This window comes from Bufo bufo, chromosome 4 (genome assembly GCF_905171765.1).
Source record: "Bufo bufo chromosome 4, aBufBuf1.1, whole genome shotgun sequence".
Taxonomy (NCBI): domain Eukaryota; kingdom Metazoa; phylum Chordata; class Amphibia; order Anura; family Bufonidae; genus Bufo; species Bufo bufo.
The window spans coordinates 372,501,772-372,525,957 of record NC_053392.1 but is presented as its reverse complement, the minus strand read 5'-3'; the positions used below and the strand labels follow the sequence as shown (position 1 = coordinate 372,525,957).

Below are 24,186 nucleotides of genomic sequence, written 5' to 3'. Positions count from 1 at the left end.
GGGCCTGGACGGGCGCAAGGATGTCCTTTTGAACAGATCAGGCTCACACAGAAGCACTGTGCTGTCTGAGCGTAAGCTGCAGGGAGAAAGTCACCCTTCCTCCCAGACCTGCGGTTGACTTTACCTTAATTTTTTAAACCCCCGTCGGCTGCGGAATGGAAGGGGGCGTGGTGTAACCTGCTTGGGGCGTGGCTTGGCTGAGCTGGGGGAGGGGTTTTACAGTCCGTCTTTTGAGGGTGGCCTGAGTTGCCACCAATCACTAACCAAACACTGAGGCCTCATTCATATTTCCGTTTTTCAGTGACGTGTGATGTCTGCATTCTCTGTGGACAGCACACGTACCCATTGATTTTAATGTGTCTGTTCACACATCAGCATTTTTTTTTTCACTGATGTGGGTCAGTGCATTACTTTGGTCCGTGATGCGGACCAAAGACGCCCACTGCAGTCTATAGCGCTGTGAAAAAACACGTACACAACACGGATGGCAGCTGTGTTGCATCCATGTTTGGTCCGTGTTTCACTGACCACTGATAGGAGATGCTCTAGAAATGAGTTTTCAGCTGAGCAGCGTCTGTGAAATCCTCATGACACACTCAGGGCAAAAAATGGATACACGGACTGATTTTTCCACGGACATGGAAATGTAAACGAGGACTGACTGTGCGAAAGTGGCGTAAAGAATTCATTCAATAAGCAATATTGTGACATTACTATGGGGCAAACATATGGCAACATACTGTAGTGTGGCATATGTCTGACAGTAATTAAGGTATGAAAGCATATTATTAAGGTACTGATCCAGTGACAGACATACGTAGCTGTATTGACGCACAGTGTGAATAGAGCTGTATACTGATATTTCCTAAAAGTTTCATCAAAATGAAAAAATTTTAAGGGTTAACAAAACATCTTTCCCATACGACAGTATTGGTCTCCTGCAGATCATTGTGACATTTTGCACGTGTTATAAATATGCATTTCAATCGTCATATGCAAAATCTTCATATGCAAAAGTGTGTGGCCATTACAAAGTTCTGCAGCAATGCAGGAGTTCCTATAGCCGGGCACAACATCTGTCAGGGCCTATTCTTCAAAATGTACTTACCCTCTCCTCCAGGCAGGGGATAGATAGGAAGAATGGGCAACAGCTCATTACTCTTACCAGGGAGAGAACTTTCCACTTGCTGGATTTCTTCTTCTTTCTGCTCTGAGGAGCTGTCACTGGTTCTTCTGCCATGTCCAGGGAATCCAGCATGGGCTCAGCCTGCATCTCTCTGCCTGTGCCTCCATTCTTTGCCTCCCTGTCCATGCCTGACTAAGTGATCACAATACTCCTGCAGCCGCAGCTTTACACGCTTTGCCTGCAGCTGAGCCAGTGGAGTGGCGTGCTCCGCCTGCTTCCTGGCTAATGTTACACACATGGAGAGAGAGAAAAAAATCCTTCCAACACATACCAGTCATGTTTCCTGCGTAGGCAACCATCATCCTGTGGACATACATATACAACATTTTTTCTCTAATATGTATTATTTTGTAATCAATATAAAACATTTCTCTTGAATATATGAATAATATAATATATTAATAATATATATATATATATATATATATATATATATATATATATATATATATATTATATCATAGCATCTATGGTACTACATAGTACTGCATGCAATCATCTGCCAAACTGTTCATATCTCACCTGCACTCTACTTATTGACGTACTTGCCTGGAGATTCAAAAGAGGGTCATAAAAAGCAGCTCATTACGTGCGCCACACAACATCTAATTTAACAGGATTTTCAGCCAAAGCCAGAAGTGGATCCACCAGGAAGGAACGGTATAAATCCTTCCTTTATATTTTGGATTCATTGTGAATCCACTTCTGACTTTGGCAGATCTCCCCCAAGACCTTGTCCAAAAAACTCTTGGCGTCATTTATCAAGCTGGTGTAAAGTAGAAACGGCTTAGTTGCTCGTAGCAACCAATCAGACTCCGCCTTTCATTTTTGAAAGCTCCTTTGGAAAATGAAAGGTGGAATCTGATTGGTTGCTATGGGCGACTAAGCCAGTTCTACTTTACACCACTTTGATAAATGACCCCATCTGTGTGGGCGTACCCTTATAATCTGCCTGGGTGAAAGGTGCCGGCAGTCACCCGATGAATGAAAAAACGCTCCTTCACTTGGTGATCGTGTCGTTCTGCCAGCACTGTGCAGCAGATCTGTAGTGTACGGGAACTGTAATACCCGTCACTACCAAAGTGTCACTTGTGTGCTGTCGTCCCTCCTTAATTATGGGGAAGTTGGTATATGTCAGTTTTATAAAATGTCATGTAATGTAATGCATGTATTTCCCTGTTGCTATGAAACTTGCCAGTACAGGCCGGCTAGGGGTGTCATTCCAGCTCTTAGGCATTAGAGGGAGCTAGGGAGCCCTAGTTTATATAAGGGCCAGACAAGGAAGGGAAAGTCAGTGTAACCTGATCTAGTGTGGAGTGCAGAAGCAGTCTAGACCACAGCTCAGAAGTTTCTAGAGCCTGAGGAAGTTTCCAGAAGCTGAGAGAGACAGAGGCAAAGATCAGGAAAGCAAGAGGTACTCAGAAAGACAGAGGAGGTACTGATTAAAGCTATAGCCAAGGATATAAAGCCAGAACTAGGTAAATGGGCCTTGGTGAAGATATGCTATATTCCAGGATCAGACAGAATTAGAGTGCTAGCTCCTGTGCTGCAAGTCCTGTGTTCAACACTCTGTAATCACCTTGCTGTAACTGAATTGCCTGCATCGACCGAATTGCAAAATCGACTGTATGCTAAGGAACTGCGATTCCACTATTGTCTCTGCTGGAAAACTACTAAAGTTGGAGTTCTGTTTTAATACTACGTTTCCTGAATTTATTCCTGCATCCGCAAACGGCGTGCCACCGTTTACTTGGCACTGGCGTCACGAACTATTTCTACCTATACCTGCCCTTGCAGAGAGTCAGCTGTACCAGGTTAGTGTATATTGCACTACATCACCCAGAAACACCTACTGCACACAACTTGAGTACGCTGCACCTCTCTTTTGGCGTTCCACGAACAGGATACGCACGCTTTCTAGTGCAAGAAGCGTGAACTTTGTGCCTTATACCGTTGCCCTGTGACCAAAGTGACAATTTTCCTGTTTTATTCAAGTGGACTTTGTGGACTGAAAATCGTACCCAAAGTGTACCAAAAACCTCTAAAAAGCGCTGTGCAGTGTTGCGCTACCCAGAGGAAGAAAATCGCCGCATTGGACTGTGGTTTTGTGGACTTTTTACAATCCTGCTTGCTGTCAGTGAATGGACAGCGTTTTGCTAAAGATGGCCACCGGCTGCCTGGAGTAAAGTTTCCCGCGCCGCTGAGGACATTCGTGGGCGGATCCCTGCAAAGACACAGAGAGTCCCGCCCCTCTTCATCATCGCACCGCCGCGGCCCTGCTTCTCCTGCGTCACCGCGGTCTCAGGACGTCCGGAACCTCGCGAGACTTGGCCTGCGCAAGACCAGCGATACCGGTAAGCACTTGTAACCGGAGGGAAGGGGATTGCTCCGGCCCCTTTAGTCGCCAGCGGCCACCTCTCAATAGACTACCATGTCAGAGCCAGGAGTGCCTGAGCAGCCGGCCCAGGGAGAGCTTGCGGCTCCTAATCATCCTACAGCCCCCAGCATGATGCCCTTTACCATGCCTTACTATTTCGGGGCCCCATGGTTCCCCCGCTACAGGGGAGAGACCCATACCCTAAGGGACTTTAAAGAAAAGTTGCTGGCACTATTCCGATTGTACCCTATAAATGCCGACCAGCAAATGGAAATCATGCTGGCGCAACTGGAGGGAGCTGCCCGCAGGGAAGTGTTATCATGGCCTGCTACTGAGCGGAGTACTCTAGAACAGATATTCACCCGCCTCAGAGCCACTTTTGAAACTAGGACTGCCTCAGAGATAAAGATGCACTTCTTTGGCAAGAAACAGAAGTCCGGTGAGTCCCTCCGTGACTTTGCCCTCTCACTCCAGGAGGCTTTAGGGGCTGTAATTCAGATAGATCCCAAAGAGGCTGATAACCAGGACCAGACCCTGAGGGAACAATTTATCACCGGGGTGTCTAGTGAACAAATAAGGACCCAGTTAAAGATGCTGTCCGCCCAGCACCCTAACAGTGCCTTTCTGGACTTTAAAGAACTGGCTATAAAAATTCTGGGGTCCACAGTATCTCCTGAGTTGAGCGCCCTATCTGAGTCATCAGCCTGCAAGCCAAAACCGCTTATCACTAACCGAGCTGAGGCCGGCCAAGCTGTTCAAGTGTCAGCTACTGATACTATTGCCATGCTGACAGAGCAAGTAAATCACCTCACTAAAAGTCTAGAGAAAGTGTGCAGAAAAATAGAGGAATGGGAAAAACCCATAATGCTAGATGAAGAATTCCTGTCACCTCCTAGGCCGTTCCCACCTCCTTACCAAGAGACTCACCCCAGGGATCCTGGGAGGCGTAATAGAGGTCGCAAGAAGCCCGTGTGTACATACTGCAAAAAGCTGGGACACACAGAATCCACGTGCTGGCAGTTAAACGGGCAACCCCTGAGGCTGAGGACCACCCCTCGGGAGGTAGAACACTAGGTCCAGAGGATCCAAATTGGATGCCACGTTATGTAGGATCCCATCCTAAAATCAATATAGAGATCAACGGGGTCCCCTTTGAAGCCCTATTAGATACTGGGTCTCAGGTCACTACTATTCAGCTGCCTGCATTTGAAAAGTTCTGGGACACCAACCAGTTGACCCAACCGCCTGAATCCTGGGTGGAAATTATCGCCAGCAATGGCAAACCAGTAAAGGTTCATGGATACTGGGAACCCACCCTGCAGGTGGGAGAAGTAACCCTGCCTCAACAGGGAGTGATCGTAGTACAGGCCGGTGACAGAGGAGGATATCCTGTCATTCTAGGCACCAATGTTTTCAAAAACTGTTATTCAGAAATACTTGCTGTATTACATAAGACTTTGCCCACTGCTTCCTCTGCATCCAGGAGGGTGATTCAAAAGACTATTACTGTGTTAAGTGCCCAGCAGAGGTTTGCTAATGGGAAAGGAGAAATTTGTACTGCCAGGATCCGTGATATTAAGCCTGTGACTTTGCCTCCTAATTCTCAAACTCTTTTGTGGTGTCGTGCTGTCCTGGGAGTCGAAGGCCGAGATTATCCAGCCCTGGTGGAACCACTCCAGATGGAGGATTATCCTTATGTGAGAGCTGCCAAGTGCCTGGTGAACGTCTCCCAAGGTAAAGTACCTGTCCGTCTGATTAATCTGAGTAATCATCCTGTTGCGCTTACTAAGCATTGCCCTGTTGCCCAGCTGTCCCAGGTGTCCTTCCAAGACATCATTCGTCTTCCAGTGACAGAAAAGCCGCCAGCTGCAGACAGCAGATGTTCGCCGGTGACCCAGCCACAAGTGCCCTGGTGGGAAGAGCTCCATGTAGGGGACGAGACTACCCCTCAACATCAACAAGAAGGGATTCTACAGCTTGTCAAGGAGCACCACCAGGCCTTCAGTAAGCATGCTACTGACTATGGAGAGGTTAGTGCCATACAACACACCATACCTACTGGCTCTCATCCTCCTATCAAGGAGAGATACAGACCCTTACCACCTACTTCATATCAGACTGTAAAGGAAATGATCCAAGAGATGAAAGACTCTAATGTGATCCGGGACAGCCGTAGTCCGTGGGCTGCACCCCTGGTTCTTGTAAAGAAGAAGGACGGTAGTATCCGTTTCTGTGTGGATTATAGGAAAATTAATCAAATAACCCACAAAGATGCATACCCACTGCCCCGCATTGAGGAGTCACTAACTGCTCTGGGCTCTTCTGCCTATTTCTCCACATTGGACTTGACCAGCGGCTACTGGCAAGTACCCATGGCCCCCGAGGATAGGGAAAAGACTGCTTTCACTACTCCCATGGGCCTGTTTGAATTCAATTGTATGCCGTTCGGGCTATGTAATGCCCCAGGAACTTTCCAGAGACTAATGGAACGGTGTTTGGGTCACAAAAACTTCGAAACAGTGCTGCTGTATCTAGATGACGTCATTGTGTATTCAAAAACATATGAAGACCATCTGAAACATTTGGCAGAAGTATTTGAAATCCTTATCAAATATGGCTTGAAGGTAAAGCCGTCCAAGTGTCACCTGCTCAAACCTGCAGTAAGATACCTGGGGCATGTGGTAAGCGGAGAGGGAGTGCAACCTGACCCTGATAAATTAGCAGCTGTCCGTAATTGGCCGGTTCCTACTACCGTCAAAGAGGTGAGGAGTTTCCTTGGTTTTGCCGGCTACTATAGACGTTTTATCCCCCATTTTGCTCAAATAGCTGATCCTATCCAGGAACTCTTGAGGGGGCAACCCAAGAAAAGCCCTAGAACTCCTGTGCCCATTGAGTGGAATGAGAAAAGAGAGATAGCGTTCCAATTGCTAAAAAAGAAACTGACCGAGCCTCCAGTGTTAGGTTATCCAGATTATAGCAAGCCTTTCCATCTCTATACTGATGCTAGCAAGCGAGGCCTGGGAGCTGTGTTAGCCCAGATCCAAGAGGGAAAAGAGAGAGTGATAGCATATGCAAGCCGCTCCCTGAAAGGAGCTGAGAAAAATGACCAGAATTATAGTTCCTTCAAACTAGAGTTCCTGGCATTAGTGTGGGCGGTGACAGAAAAATTCAAGGATTATCTAGCCGCCACCCCGTTCATTGCATTCACGGACAATAACCCTCTGGCACATCTAAATACAGCTAAATTGGGAGCCTTGGAGCAGAGATGGGCTTCTCGCCTTGCCAACTATAATTTCTCTGTAAAGTATCGTGCTGGACGCACTAATGATAATGCTGATGCTTTATCCAGACTTCCCACAGAGACAGCTCCTGATGATGTACGAGATGCTTGGGAAGATGTGGAGATGCCGGCTTTCTATAACAAATTTGCTCAACAGGATCAGGCTCGAGCTACCAATAACAGAGCTGCAGTTCCTTCACCCTCCAGTAGGCCTGAACCTAAGGAAGAAAGGTGGGTGAAACTACAGTCTGAAAGTAGAGTGCTGGGTGAGTTGTTGGACTTCATTACTAGTGGCAGAGCCCCTGAGAGGATCCGGCGTAAGAGTGCAGATCCTGAGCTCATCAAATTGTGGAGACAGCGCCATCAACTCTTCATACAAAAGGGCCTATTGCTACGGAGAAGCCTAGACCCAGTGTCCAACGAGAGAGTGCACCAGATTCTCATACCCCGACGAGATGCAGGTATGGTGTTGGAGATGTACCACAATCAATCCGGTCACTTTGGGGTCCAAAAAACTGAGGCTACTATCCGCCAGCGGTTTTACTGGGTAGGCATGAGAGAAGACATGGAGAAGTGGTGTCGAGAGTGTGTAGCCTGTGCCTTGAAACGAAGTGAGCACCATGATCAGAGGGCACCACTGAGACCCATTGTAAGTACCCGTCCTCTTGAACTTGTCGACATCGACCATGTAAAACTGGAGCCTAGTCGCTCAGGGTATGCTTATGCCATGACTATTATTGACCATTTTACAAAGTTTGTTGTAGCAGTGCCTGTGAGAGACCAGACAGCCAAGACTACAGCCGAAATGTTCTGGAAGCACTTCCTCCTGCCCTATGGATGTCCGGAAAAGATCCTCACCGATCAAGGACCTGCTTTTGAGTCCCATCTGTTCCATGAACTGTGCCGCTTACACAACTGTAAGAAGATCCGGACGACGGCCTACCATCCTCAAGGTAACGGATTATGTGAAAAAATGAATCAGACCTTGATAGAGATGCTGAGGGCCGTGCCTCCTGAGAACAGAGGAGATTGGCCCAGTCTGTTGCCACAGCTCATGTTCACATACAATCATACCATACATTGTTCCACCGGGTATACCCCTTTTTACTTGATGTTTGGGCGCCAAGGGACATTGCCTGCTGATCATTCATTGGACATACATGTGCCTGATTGCATTAACCCATTACCTAACACCGACTGGGTTGCTGAGCACCAAAGGCGATTAGATGCAGCCAAAGCCATTGTTCAGGAACGTATGGACCTTGCTAGAGACCGACAGCAGAGAGACTATGATCAGGCAGCCCATGCAGAACCCTTGACCATAGGGGCCGTGGTATGGTTAAAGAATAACCGTCGTACCAGCAAATTGGACAGTAAGTGGGAGCGAAGTCCCTATGTTGTCACTGCAATCCCAAATGTTGGAACTCACACTTATGAGATCACCCGGGAAGACAAGGGATCCCAAATTGTACACCGAAACCGGTTGAAGCTCTGCCTGACACCAGAACCTAGTCCCGAGAGTTCCGGATCTGAATATCCTGTGTCAGAGTCAGCAATACCGCCCGAGGATCCTATGCAGGCTGTCAGTAATCTCAGGTATGACGCTGATCCCATGCATTGGCTTCTGACACCGTGGTTGAACTTGCTGGTGCCTGCTCCGGCACCTACTGTAGCTTCACCTCCAGAAGAGCCGGTTCAAGATGCTCCGGATCCAGTACCCCCTCTCGTGGATATTGTTGTTCCAGTTGTTCCAGCTGTTCCTGACCAAGGTCTCACGGATGGAGACCCTCCTGTTTCTCCTCTCCCTTCTACCTCGTTGCTAAGGGAAGAGGAGACCCCTGTTTTGAGAAGGTCTACCCGGATGACCAGGGGACGCCCGCCAGTCCGTTTAGGAGACTTTGATTATTCTGGTGGTGTCTCCTCCCAAACAGTTGCCACGGGCAATACCTTGTTGGACATTTGTGCGCAAGAATGGACTCCCCCACGTGAGCCCTTGCCTGTGCTACACCCACAGGAAACCCCTGGGTAGTCCCGTTATTATGCTGTCATTTTATTGTGCAACTTCATACTAAGGAAATGTGCCCAGAGATGGACTCCACCGCATGAGAGCCTCTGTGATTTAATGAGAAATAACCTGGGTACGGACTCATGTTTGTTATTTGAGCCTCCAAGAACTTTTATACCGTTTTCTACTGTTTTATCATGGACTTATTCATTGTCATGGACTATCCTGGTTCTAATGTTACGCTGTGCCAGGTCAGCGCCCCCGTTCCATTCACTATCCTGAGAGAAGAGAACGACGCCCCTTGTCACTACCCTTCACCTTTGCCAATTGGACCTGATGTAAATGTAAATGCAGATGAATTACATGTATGTATGCCTGCATGTCTCTATTTTCTATTTAAGGAAGAGATTCCAGTTGGGCGACCCATGATGGAGTACGAGGTCGTACTCAGCTTAAAGCAGTGGGGTATGTAGTGTACGGGAACTGTAATACCCGTCACTACCAAAGTGTCACTTGTGTGCTGTCGTCCCTCCTTAATTATGGGGAAGTTGGTATATGTGAGTTTTATAAAATGTCATGTAATGTAATGCATGTATTTCCCTGTTGCTATGAAACTTGCCAGTACAGGCCGGCTAGGGGTGTCATTCCAGCTCTTAGGCATTAGAGGGAGCTAGGGAGCCCTAGTTTATATAAGGGCCAGACAAGGAAGGGAAGGTCAGTGTAACCTGATCTAGTGTGGAGTGCAGAAGTCAGTCTAGACCACAGCTCAGAAGTTTCTAGAGCCTGAGGAAGTTTCCAGAAGCTGAGAGAGACAGAGGCAAAGATCAGGAAAGCAAGAGGTACTCAGAAAGACAGAGGAGGTACTGATTAAAGCTATAGCCAAGGATATAAAGCCAGAACTAGGTAAATGGGCCTTGGTGAAGATATGCTATATTCCAGGATCAGACAGAATTAGAGTGCTAGCTCCTGTGCTGCAAGTCCTGTGTTCAACACTCTGTAATCACCTTGCTGTAACTGAATTGCCTGCATCGACCGAATTTCAAAATCGACTGTATGCCAAGGAACTGCGATTCCACTATTGTCTCTGCTGGAAAACTACTAAAGTTGGAGTTCTGTTTTAATACTACGTTTCCTCAATTTATTCCTGCATCCGCAAACGGCGTGCCACCGTTTACTTGGCACTGGCGTCACGAACTATTTCTACCTATACCTGCCCTTGCAGAGAGTCAGCTGTACCAGGTTAGTGTATATTGCACTACATCACCCAGAAACACCTACTGCACACAACTTGAGTACGCTGCAGATCATGGTGTATAAACAGCGATCTGCTGCGCTGGAGCAATGGTTTTCTATAGGGACAAGCGATCACTAAAACATTGGCCTGTCCCCATATTGCTGCATGTAAATGCAACAGTCACCTCTGCAGATGATCGACAGATATCGGGAGCGTCTGCTTCATTCACGATCATCCGTCAGATCATTGCCCAGGTTGACTCCAAACCAGAGCCCCATATATTCACACAGACACCACAACAGAGCCCCCTATATAGACACCGGTCCAGCACTCAAAACCTCTACTTTCTATGCCCCTCTTCATTCCTGGGCCCTGCTTCAGACAATGTCCCACCCCTGGAACCAGTGTGAGGCTGAGTTCACATCATCGTTTAGCTTTTCGTTCTTCTGATCCGTCAGAAACACAGAAGAATAAACAAAAAAACGGATCCTATATTTTAAGCATCCGTTATGCTCAGTTATGCACATTTTGCATCCGTTTGAGCCATTTCGGTCTGAGATCCGTTATTTTAGATGGACAAAAAAAGTCCTGCATAGCTGATGCAGGTGATGCAAAAGTCAGTGATGTGAACTCAGCCTAAGGCCTCATGCACACGACCGCACTGTGTTTTGAGGTCTGCAAAACACAGATGCCAGCCGTGTGCGTTCCGCTATTTGCTGACCATAGTAGAAATGCCTATTATTGTCCGAAAAATGGAGAAGAATAGAACATGTTCTTTTTTTTTTTGCCGGCCACGTAACAGATCACCTGCATATTAGAAAAAAGTATCATAACTCGGGAACGGAGCTTGGTGCAGTGAACCATCACTACCAAAAGGTTAATACCAGGTTGACTGCTAAAGAGACTGAATATGATCTATGCACTATGTGATCCACTGATCAGCTGCTTGAAGAGGTCACGGCACTCCAGTGAGTGTTCTGACCTCCTCGCATTTTGCCCAAGGCTGGTGACATCACGTGTATCAGTCACATGGCCTAGATACAGCTCAGTTCTATTCAATTGAATGGAGCTGAGCTGCAATACCAAGCACAGGCACTATCCAATGGACAGCGCTGTGCTTGGTAGGCTGAAAGGAGGATGTGGAGCTCACGTCCACCGATCAGATACTGATGACCTATCGTGAGGATAGGTCATCAGTATAAAACACTTGGAAAACCCTTTAAATAATAAATGTGGGTCATAGATTACAGGATTAGAAGGAAATGTGCTCTCATGCTGCATCTGAAGGTTTATAGTGTTGAGCATTTCAAGACACTTTTTGATAATTTAGTGTTATTATGTTAACCATGTTTTTATGATTCTGCTGAATTCTATGTGAGCGTCTGACTTTTCATCAGTGCGTGCTGTTTATTTATACTTGCATCAATTACTGTTTGTCATAGCCTAAATCATAAAACAGTAGGTGTCAATATTTAGATCTACTTGGCTTCCCACATACATTTCGTTAAGTGATGCCAACATCCTCCTGATGATCACCCACTGAGACTGAATCACCCTTGTTGGTCTACCCAAGTGATTGTCAGGATCTGTCTGCTGGGGGAGGGGGGCCAGCTAGAAACTGCCAAAGTTTTTTAAATAATACCACCTACACACATCTAGCGATCCCACCTCAGACACGTGTATATACAACTAACAGATTAGGCAAATTGGGAAAAGGGATTAAAATATTCTACTCCCAACTATTAGAACCTTACTTAGAATCTCACACCTCACATATAAAAAAGTGGGAGAGAGATTCAAATATAAAAATTTCTCTATCCCAATGGAAAAAAGCTTTCACGACTTCAATTCGCAGCTCATCCTGTACTGAACACCATGAAGCCAACTCTAAACTAATATATGGATGGTACTACACACCATTCAGACTATCCAAGATTTATAAGAATAGGGCAACTAAAGTAATTACTGGAATGGGGCAACTACAGTACCCTGAAAGATTATCAAAATTAGGGTTATTCACTTTAGAAAAAAGACGACTGAGGGGAGATCTAATTACTATATATAAATATATCAGGGGTCAGTACAGAGATCTATCCCATCATCTATTTATCCCCAGGACTGTGACGAGGGGACATCCTCTGCGTCTGGAGGAAAGAAGGTTTGTACACAAACATAGAAGAGGATTCTTTACGGTAAGAGCAGTGAGACTATGGAACTCTCTGCCTGAGCAGGTGGTGATGGTGAGTACAATAAAGGAATTCAAGAGGGGCCTGGATGTATTTCTGGAGCGTAATAATATTACAGGCTATAGCTACTAGAGAGGGGTCGTTGATCCAGGGAGTTATTCTGATTGCCTGATTGGAGTCGTGAAGGAATTTTTTATTCCCCTAAAGTGGAGAAAATTGGCTTCTACCTCACAGGTTTTTTTTTTTTGCCTTCCTCTGGATCAACTTGCAGGATGACAGGCCGAACTGGATGGACAAATGTATTTTTTCGGCCTTATGCAGGGGTCGAGTCGAGGGGGAACGCGTGGGAACGGCGTTCCTGCACTTTTTTCATGGCAGGAACCGCGTTCCCTTTCAGGGCAAAAAGGACCAGGAGGAAGCGGTGAAGGCTTTGTACTCACCGCCGCCTTCCTGGTCCTCGGCTGTCGGCTGTGAGGGCTGCGCACAGGAGCCGAGTGAGTCGCTCTGTGACGTCACTCCGTGCGCAGCCTACAGCAGTAGAAGAGGAGCGTCTGCGTCCAGGAGCAGGAGAGGTAAGTGTAAGTGTTTTTTTTTTTTCCATATTTTATTTATACTATAGGCGTTGATGAGAGGCACTGACGGGGGGGGGCTGATCTGATGAGAGGCACTGACGGGGGGGGGATGATCTGATGAGAGGCACTGACGGGGGGGGCTGATCTGATGAGAGGCACTGACGGGGGGGGGCTGATCTGATGAGAGGCACTGACGGGGGGGGCTGATCTGATGAGAGGCACTGACGGGGGGGGCTGATCTGATGAGAGGCACTGACGGGGGGGGGGCTGATGAGAGGCACTGACGGGGGGGGCTGATGAGAGGCACTGACGGGGGGGCTGATCTGATGAGAGGCACTGACGGGGGGCTGATGAAGAGGCACTGACGGGGGGGCTGATGAAGAGGCACTGACAGGGGGGCTGATGAAGAGGCACTGACGGGGGGGCCGATGAAGAGGCACTGACGGGGGGGCTGATGAAGAGGCACTGACGGGGGGCTGATGAAGAGGCACTGACGGGGGGCTGATGAAGAGGCACTGACGGGGGGGCTGATGAGAGGCGCTGATGAGAGGCACTGACGGGGGGGCTGATGAGAGGCACTGACGAAATATATTTTTCAGCGAAATATTTTTTTTTTTTTTGGGGGGGGGGGGGGGTTTGCAGTGGATCTTAGGTGAGTTCCCACACTTTTTTTCCCAGGACTTGACCCCTGGCCTTATGTACAGTCATGGCCAAAAGTTTTGAGAATGACACAAATATTAGTTTTCACAAAGTTTGCTGCTAAACTGCTTTTAGATCTTTGTTTCAGTTGTTTCTGTGATGTAGTGAAATATAATTACACACACTTCATACGTTTCAAAGGCTTTTATCGACAATTACATGACATTTATGCAAAGAGTCAGTATTTTCAGTGTTGGCCCCTCTTTTTCAGGACCTCTGCAATTCGACTGGGCATGCTCTCAATCAACTTCTGGGCCAATTCCTGACTGATAGCAACCCATTCTTTCATAATCACTTCTTGGAGTTTTGGTTGTAACCTTGTCGCACTCTGTTGTGGCTTGGAGTAGGGTTCCCGCCCAATTAAGCATAAATAAACAAAACTCCAGCGTGATTTGCAAGTAGTGTTATTTTTATTGGAATTGCGGCTTCAGCGTAACGTTTCGGCCTATTGGCCTTCTTCAGACTGCCGTAAAATATAAGATATATTGTTACAGTATATATTACATACCATCGGGAGAACATATACATCATATTTTCATGTACAGGAATATATATATCATAGAATTTCATCTATAAATTATACATATGGGTCAAAAATTAATCTCAATAATCAAGGGGAAATCTCAAATCCAAGAGACCCCATATCATGTATCACCATGGTTACCATGATGAGGGTTAGTCGATCAATATCACAGATCAGTCCTTGCAGAATGGATAAAGTGGACCTGGCAACGCAATATATGAAACTGGTTATCAGCATATCATAACCATCACCTTAGCTAAAACATATCACTTAAGGAAAATAACATGGACATCGCATAATTGGTATAGTCAAACTATCACTATTACTGCAAACAAGGTATCATAGATGAAGAATAACTCTCTGGTGCAAGTAGTATATAAATATGGTATGTAGTCCTGGGGTCTGTATGACCTACCGGCGTCCGGAACCCACTTACCTAATGCCGCTGGTGATGATGAGGAGAAATTGGCGCTCTGTGGCAGTGTAATGCGGAAGTACCGCTGGTAAGAGTGGCGCTAGTACAAGGAGGAATCAAGTGATATTTAAAGGCAGCCCGCGTCTCTGCCTCATGGACCTCACTTCCGGTATCGGCCGTGAAACCGGAAGTGAGGTAATGGTGGAACGCATGTGGAACGCAAGGAACTTCCGGTTTCGGCCAGCGAAACCGGAAGTAAGCAAGGCAGAGCAGTGCGATCACATGGCTTATGACATGCAGTCATGTGATCCCTGGTTGCGATCCTCATGCAAACTGAACCTAATGAAAAACGGTATAGATACTATACAAACTATATTCTGTTCAGACTATATTGATAAAGGAGGGGCTAAAGAAGGATATGGAAAAAGGGGACATGAATATGGTACAAATAGAGTATAGTGTAAGAGGGATAATAGACAGTCGGCAAAACAGGAGAAAAGTACAGGAGGAGACCAGAAAAATGGGATTGAAGTTAAAAAACAAGGAAACAGGGAAAAGAGGGGAAAGCAAGAAAAAACAAGAAAAAGAAAAGGAAAAGAAGGACAGAGAAAAGGGAGAAGAGACGGGGAGCAGTATGAGTCAGTGTCAAAGGATACTATGCGGCATTAGGAGGGGTCCCGGATCGTCAATAAGCCTGTGAAGGGAAGAGAAAAAGGAATTATTATTATTATAAGTACGGTTTGCTATATAAAGGATTATAATAGACTCTGAATTTCGTACTCTCTATTCAAACCTTTGGGTTCTAGACTTTCCAGTCTGTGAATCCAATATGCTTCTCTTAATTTCAGACGCTTTACTCTATCCCCCCCACGTCTGGATGCAGGAACGTGTCCACTAACTTGAAATTTTAATTGGGAGGTGTTATGTGTTGCCTGATGGAAATGCCAAGGGACTGGAAGTAAGAGGTTCTGTTTTCTGATGTACCTTTTCCATAGGAAATGATCATTTTTACCTTCAAAAACAAGGAACGGCCATGGGATCATATGTAGCCCCACCATATGCCAATGCCTACATGGCAGATTTTGAGGAGACACATCTGTACCATGATGTATGTTTCAACTTACACGTCATCCTATGGAAAAGGTACATAGATGACATCTTCTGTATCTGGAAGGGCACGACAGATACTCTACTTGATTTTCACAACTACATTAATTCAATCACCCCGGAATTACAATTTACCATCAATTATGACCCAATATCTATCAATTTTCTAGACACAATCGTGCAGAAAAACGAGGTTGGGATGATCTAAACTGATTTATATAGAAAACCCACAGATAGAAACAATCTTTTACATTTTACCAGTTTTCATCCTACCAGTACAAAGAAATCTCTCCCCACCTCTCAATTTCATAGGATACAAAGAATAGTACAAACCAATCCCCTGGCGACAAAAAGGATAGAAGAAATGCGAGACCGCTTTCTAGAGAGAGGATACCCACCGAAATTTCTCCAACCCACCGTTCGTGAAAGTCGACCCACACCTGCCCCCTCAAAAAGAATTCCGTTTGTCCACACATTTCACCCATGTGCCCGCAAAGTACAAAATATTATACAAGGTCATTGGCATCTCCTCAAAAAAGCATATCCCAAGATAGAAGAGTTTAACAATCCCATCCTAATGTGCAATAGACGTCCGAAAAATCTAAAAGACATACTGGTAAGGGCAGACATAGGTTCCATAACACGTATTCCAAGACAATTGTTCCTCCGAACCCAAAAGAAAGGCACCTTTCCGTGCCTTCATTGTACCCAATGCTCCCACGTACTGAAGGGGGCAAATATTCAGCATCCGCAATCAGGCAAATTAATTCCAATTCACGATTTTTTCAGTTGCGACTCATATTTCGTCATCTATCTTCTAAAATGCCCGTGTGGCCTCGTATACGTGGGAGAAACTACACAAACCATCAGAAACAGAATTTGTCAGCACAAATCCAACATCAGAAAACAGAACCTCTTACTTCCAGTCCCTTGGCATTTCCATCAGGCAACACATAACATCTCCCAATTAAAATTTCAAGTTATTGAACACGTTCCTGCATCCAGACGTGGGGGGGATAGAGTAAAGCGTCTGAAATTAAGAGAAGCATATTGGATTCACAGACTGGAAAGTCTAGAACCCAAAGGTTTGAATAGAGAGTACGAAATTCAGAGTCTATTATAATCCTTTATATAGCAAAACGTACTTTTAATAATAATAATTCCTTTTTCTCTTCCCTTCACAGGCTTATTGACGATCCGGGACCCCTCATAATGCCGCTTAGTATCCTTTGACACTGACTCATACTGCTCCCCGTCTCTTCTCCCTTTTCTCTGTCCTTCTTTTCCTTTTCTTTTTCTTGTTTTTTCTTGCTTTCCCCTCTTTTCCCTGTTTCCTTGTTTTTTAACTTCAATCCCATTTTTCTGGTCTCCTCCTGTACTTTTCTCCTGTTTTGCTGACTGTCTATTATCCCTCTTACACTATACTCTATTTGTACCATATTCATGTCCCCTTTTTCCATATCCTTCTTTAGCCCCTCCTTTATCAATATAGTCTGAATAGAATATAGTTTGTATAGTATATATACCGTTTTTCATTAGGTTCAGTTTGCATGAGGATCGCAACCAGGGATCACATGACTGCATGTCATAAGCCATGTGATCGCACTGCTCTGCCTTGCTTACTTCCGGTTTCGCTGGCCGAAACCGGAAGTTCCTTGCGTTCCACATGCGTTCCACCATTACCTCACTTCCGGTTTCACGGCCGATACCGGAAGTGAGGTCCATGAGGCAGAGACGCGGGCTGCCTTTAAATATCACTTGATTCCTCCTTGTACTAGCGTCACTCTCACCAGCGGTACTTCCGCATTACACTGCCACAGAGCGCCAATTTCTCGTCATCATCACCAGCGGCATTAGGTAAGTGTGTTCCGGACGCCGGTAGGTCATACAGACCCCAGGACTACATACCATAGTTATATACTACTTGCACCAGAGAGTTATTCTTCATCTATGATACCTTGTTTGCAGTAATAGTGATAGTTTGACTATACCAATTATGCGATGTCCATGTTATTTTCCTTAAGTGATATGTTTTAGCTAAGGTGATGGTTATGATATGCTGATAACCAGTTTCATATATTGCGTTGCCAGGTCCACTTTATCCATTCTGCAAGGACTGATCTGTGATATTGATCGACTAACCCTCATCATGGTAACCATGGTGATACATGATATGGGGTCTCTTGGATTTGAGATTTCCCCTTGATTATTGAGATTAATTTTTGACCCATATGTATAATTTATAGATGAAATTCTATGATATATATATTCCTGTACATGAAAATATGATGTATATGTTCTCCCGATGGTATGTAATATATACTGTAACAATATATCTTATATTTTACGGCAGTCTGAAGAAGGCCAATAGGCCGAAACGTTACGCTGAAGCCGCAATTCCAATAAAAATAACACTACTTGCAAATCACGCTGGAGTTTTGTTTATTTACACTTCTTGGAGTTTGTCAGAATTAGTGGGTTTTTGTTTGTCCACCCGCCTCTTGAGGATTGACCACAAGTTCTCAATGGGATTAAGATCTGGGGAGTTTCCAGGCCATGGACCCAAAATGTGAACGTTTTGGTCCCCGAGCCACTTAGTTATCACTTTTGCCTTATGGAACGGTGCTTCATCGTGCTGGAAAATGCATTGTTCTTCACCAAACTGTTGTTGGATTGTTGGAAGAAGTTGCTGTTGGAGGGTGTTTTGGTACCATTCTTTATTCATGGCTGTGTTTTGGGACAAAATTGTGAGTAAGCCCACTCCCTTGGATGAGAAGCAACCCCACACATGAATGGTCTCAGGATGCTTTACTGTTGGCATGACACAGGACTGATGGTAGCGCTCACCTTTTCTTCTCCCCACAAGCCTTTTTCCAGATGCCCCAAACAATCGGAAAGAGGCTTCATCGGAGAATATGACTTTGCCCCAGTCCTCAGCAGTCCATTCACCATTCTTTCTGCAGAAGATCAATCTGTCCCTGATGTTTTTTTTGGAGAGAAGTGGCTTCTTTGCTGGCCTTCTTGACACCAGGCCATCTTCCAAAAGTCTTCGCCTCACTGTGCGTGCAGATGCGCTCACACCTGCCTGCTGCCATTCCTGAGCAAGCTCTGCACTGGTGGCACTCCGATCCCGCAGCTGAATCCTCTTTAGGAGACGATCCTGGCACTTGCTGGACTTTCTTGGACGCCCTGAAGCCTTCTTAACAAGAATTGAACCTCTTTCCTTGAAGTTCTTGATGATCCTATAAATTGTTGATTGAGGTGCAATCTTAGTAGCCACAATATCCTTGCCTGTGAAGCCATTTTTATGCAACGCAATGATGGCTGCACGCGTTTCTTTGCAGGTCACCATGGTTAACAATGGAAGAACAATGATTTCAAGCATCACCCTCCTTTTAACATGTCAAGTCTGCCATTTTAACCCAATCAGCCTGACATAATGATCTCCAGCCTTGTGCTCGTCAACATTCTCACCTGAGTTAACAAGACGATTACTGAAATGATCTCAGCAGGTCCTTTAATGACAGCAATGAAATGCAGTGAAAAGTTTTTTTTTTGGGATTAAGTTAATTTTCATGGCAAAGAAGGACTCTGCAATTAATCTGATCACTCTTCATAACATTCTGGAGTATACGCAAATTGCTATTATAAAAACTTAAGCCGCAACTTTTCCAATTTCCAATATTTATGTAATTCTCAAAACTTTTGGCCACGACTGTATGTACTATGTTACATCCAGTATGTGCTGGAGAGGATGCAACCAGACAGGCACTCTCACCCACATATTCTGGGAATGCCCACCCATATCTAACTTCTGGCAAGAAATCAGCAACCTAATCCTAACTGTCATAGGAGTGAAACTCCCTTTCAGACCAAAAATATTTCTTTTGAGATTACATTTAGACAATCTATCTCCCTCTCAAAAAACTGTACTCTGTCATATACTTACAGCTTCCCTCCAGAGTATCGCACAACACTGGAAATCCACACTCACCCCTCCTATTTCACGGATAATCAGGAAAGTAAATATTAACTTCAGATTCGAAGAAATGATAGCAAACAGTAATAACACATCGGCCAAATACTATAAAACTTGGGCGCCATGGAGGTCTATAGTCTATGCCACTCTACTAGATCCATAAGATCAACCGAACTAAAACTCCAACTTCTATCGATATACAGTACAGACCAAAAGTTTGGACACACCTTCTCATTCAAAGAGTTTTCTTTATTTTCATGACTATGAAGGCATCAAAACTATGACTTAACACATGTGGAATTATATACATAACAAACAAGTGTGAAACAACTGAAAATATTTAATATTCTAGGTTCTTCAAAGTAGCCACCTTTTGCTTTGATTACTGCTTTGCACACATTTGGCATTCTCTTGAAGAGCTTCAAGAGGTAGTCCCCTGAAATGGTCTTCCAACAGTCTTGAAGGAGTTCCCAGAGATGCTTAGCACTTGTTGGCCCTTTTGCCTTCACTCTGCGGTCCAGCTCACCCAAACCATCTCGATTGGGTTCAGGTCCGGTGACTGTGGAGGCCAGGTCATCTGGCGCAGCACCCCATCACTCTCCTTCATGGTCAAATAGCCCTTACTTTCAAAGTTTTCCCAATTTTTCGGCTGACTGACTGACCTTCATTTCTTAAAGTAATGATGGCCACTCGTTTTTCTTTACTTAGCTGCTTTTTTCTTGCCATAATACAAATTCTAACAGGCTATTCAGTAGGACTATCAGCTGTGTATCCACCTGACTTCTCCTCATCGCAACTGATGGCCCCAACCCCATTTATAAGGCAAGAAATCCTACTTATTAAACCTGACAGGGCACACCTGTGAAGTGAAAACCATTTCAGGGGACTACCTCTTGAAGCTCATCAAGAGAATGCCAAGAGTGTGCAAAGCAGTAATCAAAACAAAAGGTGGCTACTTTAAAGAACCTAGAATATGACATATTTTCAGTTGTTTCACACTTGTTTGTTATGTATATAATTCCACATGTGTTAATTCATAGTTTTGATGCCTTCAGTGTGAATCTACAATTTTCATAGTCATGAAAATAAAGAAAACTCTTTGAATGAGAAGGTGTGTCCAAACTTTTGGTCTGTACTGTAGGTGGAACTATAATCCTGTTCTTTTCTTTTTTTATCTTTATATATATTTTCTTTTTATGCTGTCATACTGTATTTTCCTCTTTGGGAATTTTATCATCCCTCATTCATAACAAACCATATAGACTAGAATAAGGTATATTTGAGGAAACTGTTAACAATCTTGATATTGCGTCTTTACTATAATAATATTATCCAATTGGCTGTTTGTCTCATGCTGTAAAGACAAACATATAGTTTCTCCCACCTGCAATGTTTAGCAGGTGGAACTGCATTTTATTGTCCTTTATTACCGTATCTTTTATTGATACTAAACCAATAAAAACTATTGAAACAGAAACTGCCAAAGTTCCTCCCCACTCAGGTTTTTAAGGTTCTGAGTAAAAAGCTATGTAGACCTTTCGGGGCATTTTTTTTTATTATTGCATTGTACTCATTTTGAGCTAAAAATAATTTTTTTAAATTGGTCTTTATAAAAAAAATTTGAACCCCTGTCTCAGCCTTGAGTTTCTCTAGTAGCAGGCTCTGAATTTTCACTCTATTCCGTCAGGCAGCTCAAGTGACAGCTCCTTATCTCTGACCATATAAATACTTATTATAGTTAAATTCTTATCTTGCATAAGATTGTAGCTTAAATAAGTGTTTATGATCGTTTAGTAATTTAGAGAGAAGGTTTATTAGATGACTGGCACAAAATTAAATTACCAGTCACACAGCTAGACAGTTAACCCTTTGTGACAGAATAACAGAATTTTTTAAATAAAGACCAAATGAAAAAAATTATTTTTAGCCCAAAATGAGTAAAATGCAATCATAAAAAAACTGCCCTAGAAGGTATACATAATCTTTAAGAATGTAAAGTAGACCTTCATGGAAGCTGATGCTTGAGAAAGGTTCAAATATGGTGGACTGAAATTCCATATGGGTTTATAAATTAGTTTAATTTTCACCAGTTTTTTAGAGAGCTGACAGTTTTTGCCAACTCTTCCGGAATGTCCAGGAGCCTCATCAACAAAGGAGACACCTTCCATTTTCCCAAAAGATCTGTATGTGGTGTTAGGCTGCTGCATCATTAGACTCAGACTCGACATCAAATTGTGAATTGAGGTGGCCGGTGTGGCACCAAACAAATGGGGCGCAGCCATACTCCCCCTTCTCCTGAAGCCCTCTGTTCAACAGTTGGCAAATATAAATATATTGAGATTTCAGCACCATTAATCCTATTAAATAATATGAGTTCTCTTAGGAAGACCCTTTATTGAAAAGGTGGCAATATTATTATTTCATGCGAAAATAAAGAAAACAAAAAAAAAACCTCAATCAACTTTAGTGCTGTGGGTTTGTTTTAGCCCCTTCGTTGCAGTGAAGGGAAATACTAATGCTTCAGTGAACCAAGACATTTTGGACAATTGTATGCTTTCAACTTTGTGGGACCAATTTGGGGAAGACCCTTTTCGGTTCCAGCATAACAGTTCCCCAGTGGATAAAGTAAGATCTATGCTTGCATGAGTTTGGTGTGGAGAACTTGACTGGCCTGCAGGAAGCACTCAACCTTAGGGCTCGTTTACACTAACGTTTTTTGCGTTCCGTATACGGGCCGTTTTTTGAGTTCCGTATATAGTCCGTATACGGAACCATTCATTTCAATGGTTCCGCAAAAAAAACGGAATGTACTCCGTATGCATTCCGTTTCTGTATTTTCATTTTTCCGTTCCGTTCAAAGATAGAACATGTCCTATTATTGCCCACGAATCACGTTCCGTGGCTCCATTCAAGTCAATGGGTCCGCAAAAAAAATGGAACACATATGGAATGTACCCCATATGTCTTCCATATCCGTTCCGTTTTTGCGGAACCATCTATTGAAAATGTAATGCCCAGCCCAATTTTTTCTATGTAATTACTGTATACTGTATATGCCATATGGAAAAACGGAATAGAGCCGGAAACGCTACTGAAACAAAAAACGGAAAAACGGATCCGTTAAAAACGGACGGCAAAACACTGAAAAAGCCATACGATTGTGTGAACAAGGCCTTATTAACACGTTTGGGTTGAACTAGAAAGGATATTGTAAGCCAGGCCCTCTTTTCCAACATTAGTGTCTGACCTCACAAATGCTCTTCTGGATGAATTGGCAACATTTCCCACAGGCAAATTCCACAATCTTGTATCTAAAAGCTCTGCACAGCAGAAGGCCCTGTACCAATGTGCCTTGAAGAGCTTTTAGTGGAGCGAGCAGGCTCAGGCAGAAGCTCTGCATAGCACATAGCTGTTCCTGCCTATGGATTCTATGCTAAAGCATAGCACTTTAAACCTTCCAAACATGCCATAAACCTGCCCAATATATGAGAAGTGTATGAATACAGTACAGCTTTTATCTGGATACTGTTTTCTTGGTTGCAGACAAATGCTAACAGTTATATGGAGAGACATGTAGGGGCATTTATTAAGACCATTTTTGACTGAGATACATCATAGTGATCAGTTTTCCTTTCACCTTTAACCTTTGTCTCCACTCTCACCTCTCTTCTACTGGAGTCTTAAGTTCAAATCCCACTCTACAAAAATAGACTGATTATTTGGCTTGCTATGAAAGCTCTAGTTATTCTATGATAGGGATATTGTGAGCGTCAGTGGTGACAAGAACTAAAGAAATAAATAAAGGAATTTTAGTCTAGAAATTCCTGTAATTCCCCTTTTGGGTCAATAGTTATTGTGCACAAATGAAATGACAAAAGATTACATTTAAGGGCACTTATTTGACTGTAGAGGTCCAGAACAGACATTTAATGTTTTTTGTTTGGAAGCACTTATATGTTGTGGCCTGACTGCTAATCACTTTCTGTATCTGATATAAGGATTGGCTGTCTCTCATGGGAATTCTTTCATGGCCATGTATGATAAGCTTCTGAAACAGCTGGCAGCATTTCAAGGTCTTCTGAGAACCCTCTAAGCACATATCACATTTCCAAAGCTTTCCAGCTCATTGCCAGCAGCATATATCTGTTTCCTAAAGGTTTCCCACTTGTGGACAAGGCTGCTCCTTCCTTCCTGGTATCTTCCCCTAGCCTATTTTCACACGGTCGGTATTTTGCATCAGTATTTGTAAGGCAAAACCAAGAGTAGAATCAGTGTTGGACCAGGAATAATAATGGCTGACAAACGACAGCAACCCAAACATGTATCTAGTACAGGGCAGACATACCGCCTGTGCATCTGGTTCAGCTGCACAGGAGCCCAGTGTGGGAGGGGGCACCGTTCTAAGCGGCGGCAGGGCCAAGGTAAATTAGTGCTTCCATTGTGAAAGCGCTCATCTATATTCAACTATATTCCCATCCTTAGGACGACAATACAGTTGAACACTGCGGATGGGCAGGAGAGAGGCGTCTCCCTTCCCCGTTCCTCTGGTAGGCTTCTGTCTTAGTGCCTGTAGCCTATCAGAGGCCGATGCAAGCAGCGCGATGACGTCAGGCAGTGTACTGT

The 24,186-nt window shown here is 44.3% G+C and overlaps 1 protein-coding gene across 2 annotated transcripts in view; it reads right to left on the bottom strand.

The window, feature by feature from the left end:
* ENPP1 (ectonucleotide pyrophosphatase/phosphodiesterase 1) overlaps positions 1-1,359 on the bottom strand; it is a 164,159-nt gene extending 162,800 nt beyond the window's left edge. For both annotated transcript variants that reach the window (XM_040429149.1, XM_040429150.1), the window contains exon 1: positions 1,166-1,359. In XM_040429149.1, the coding sequence (XP_040285083.1) occupies positions 1,166-1,312 (147 nt within the window). In that variant the 5' untranslated portion in view covers positions 1,313-1,359. The remainder of the gene's footprint in view (positions 1-1,165) is intronic.
* Positions 1,360-24,186: the final 22,827 nt, after the last annotated feature.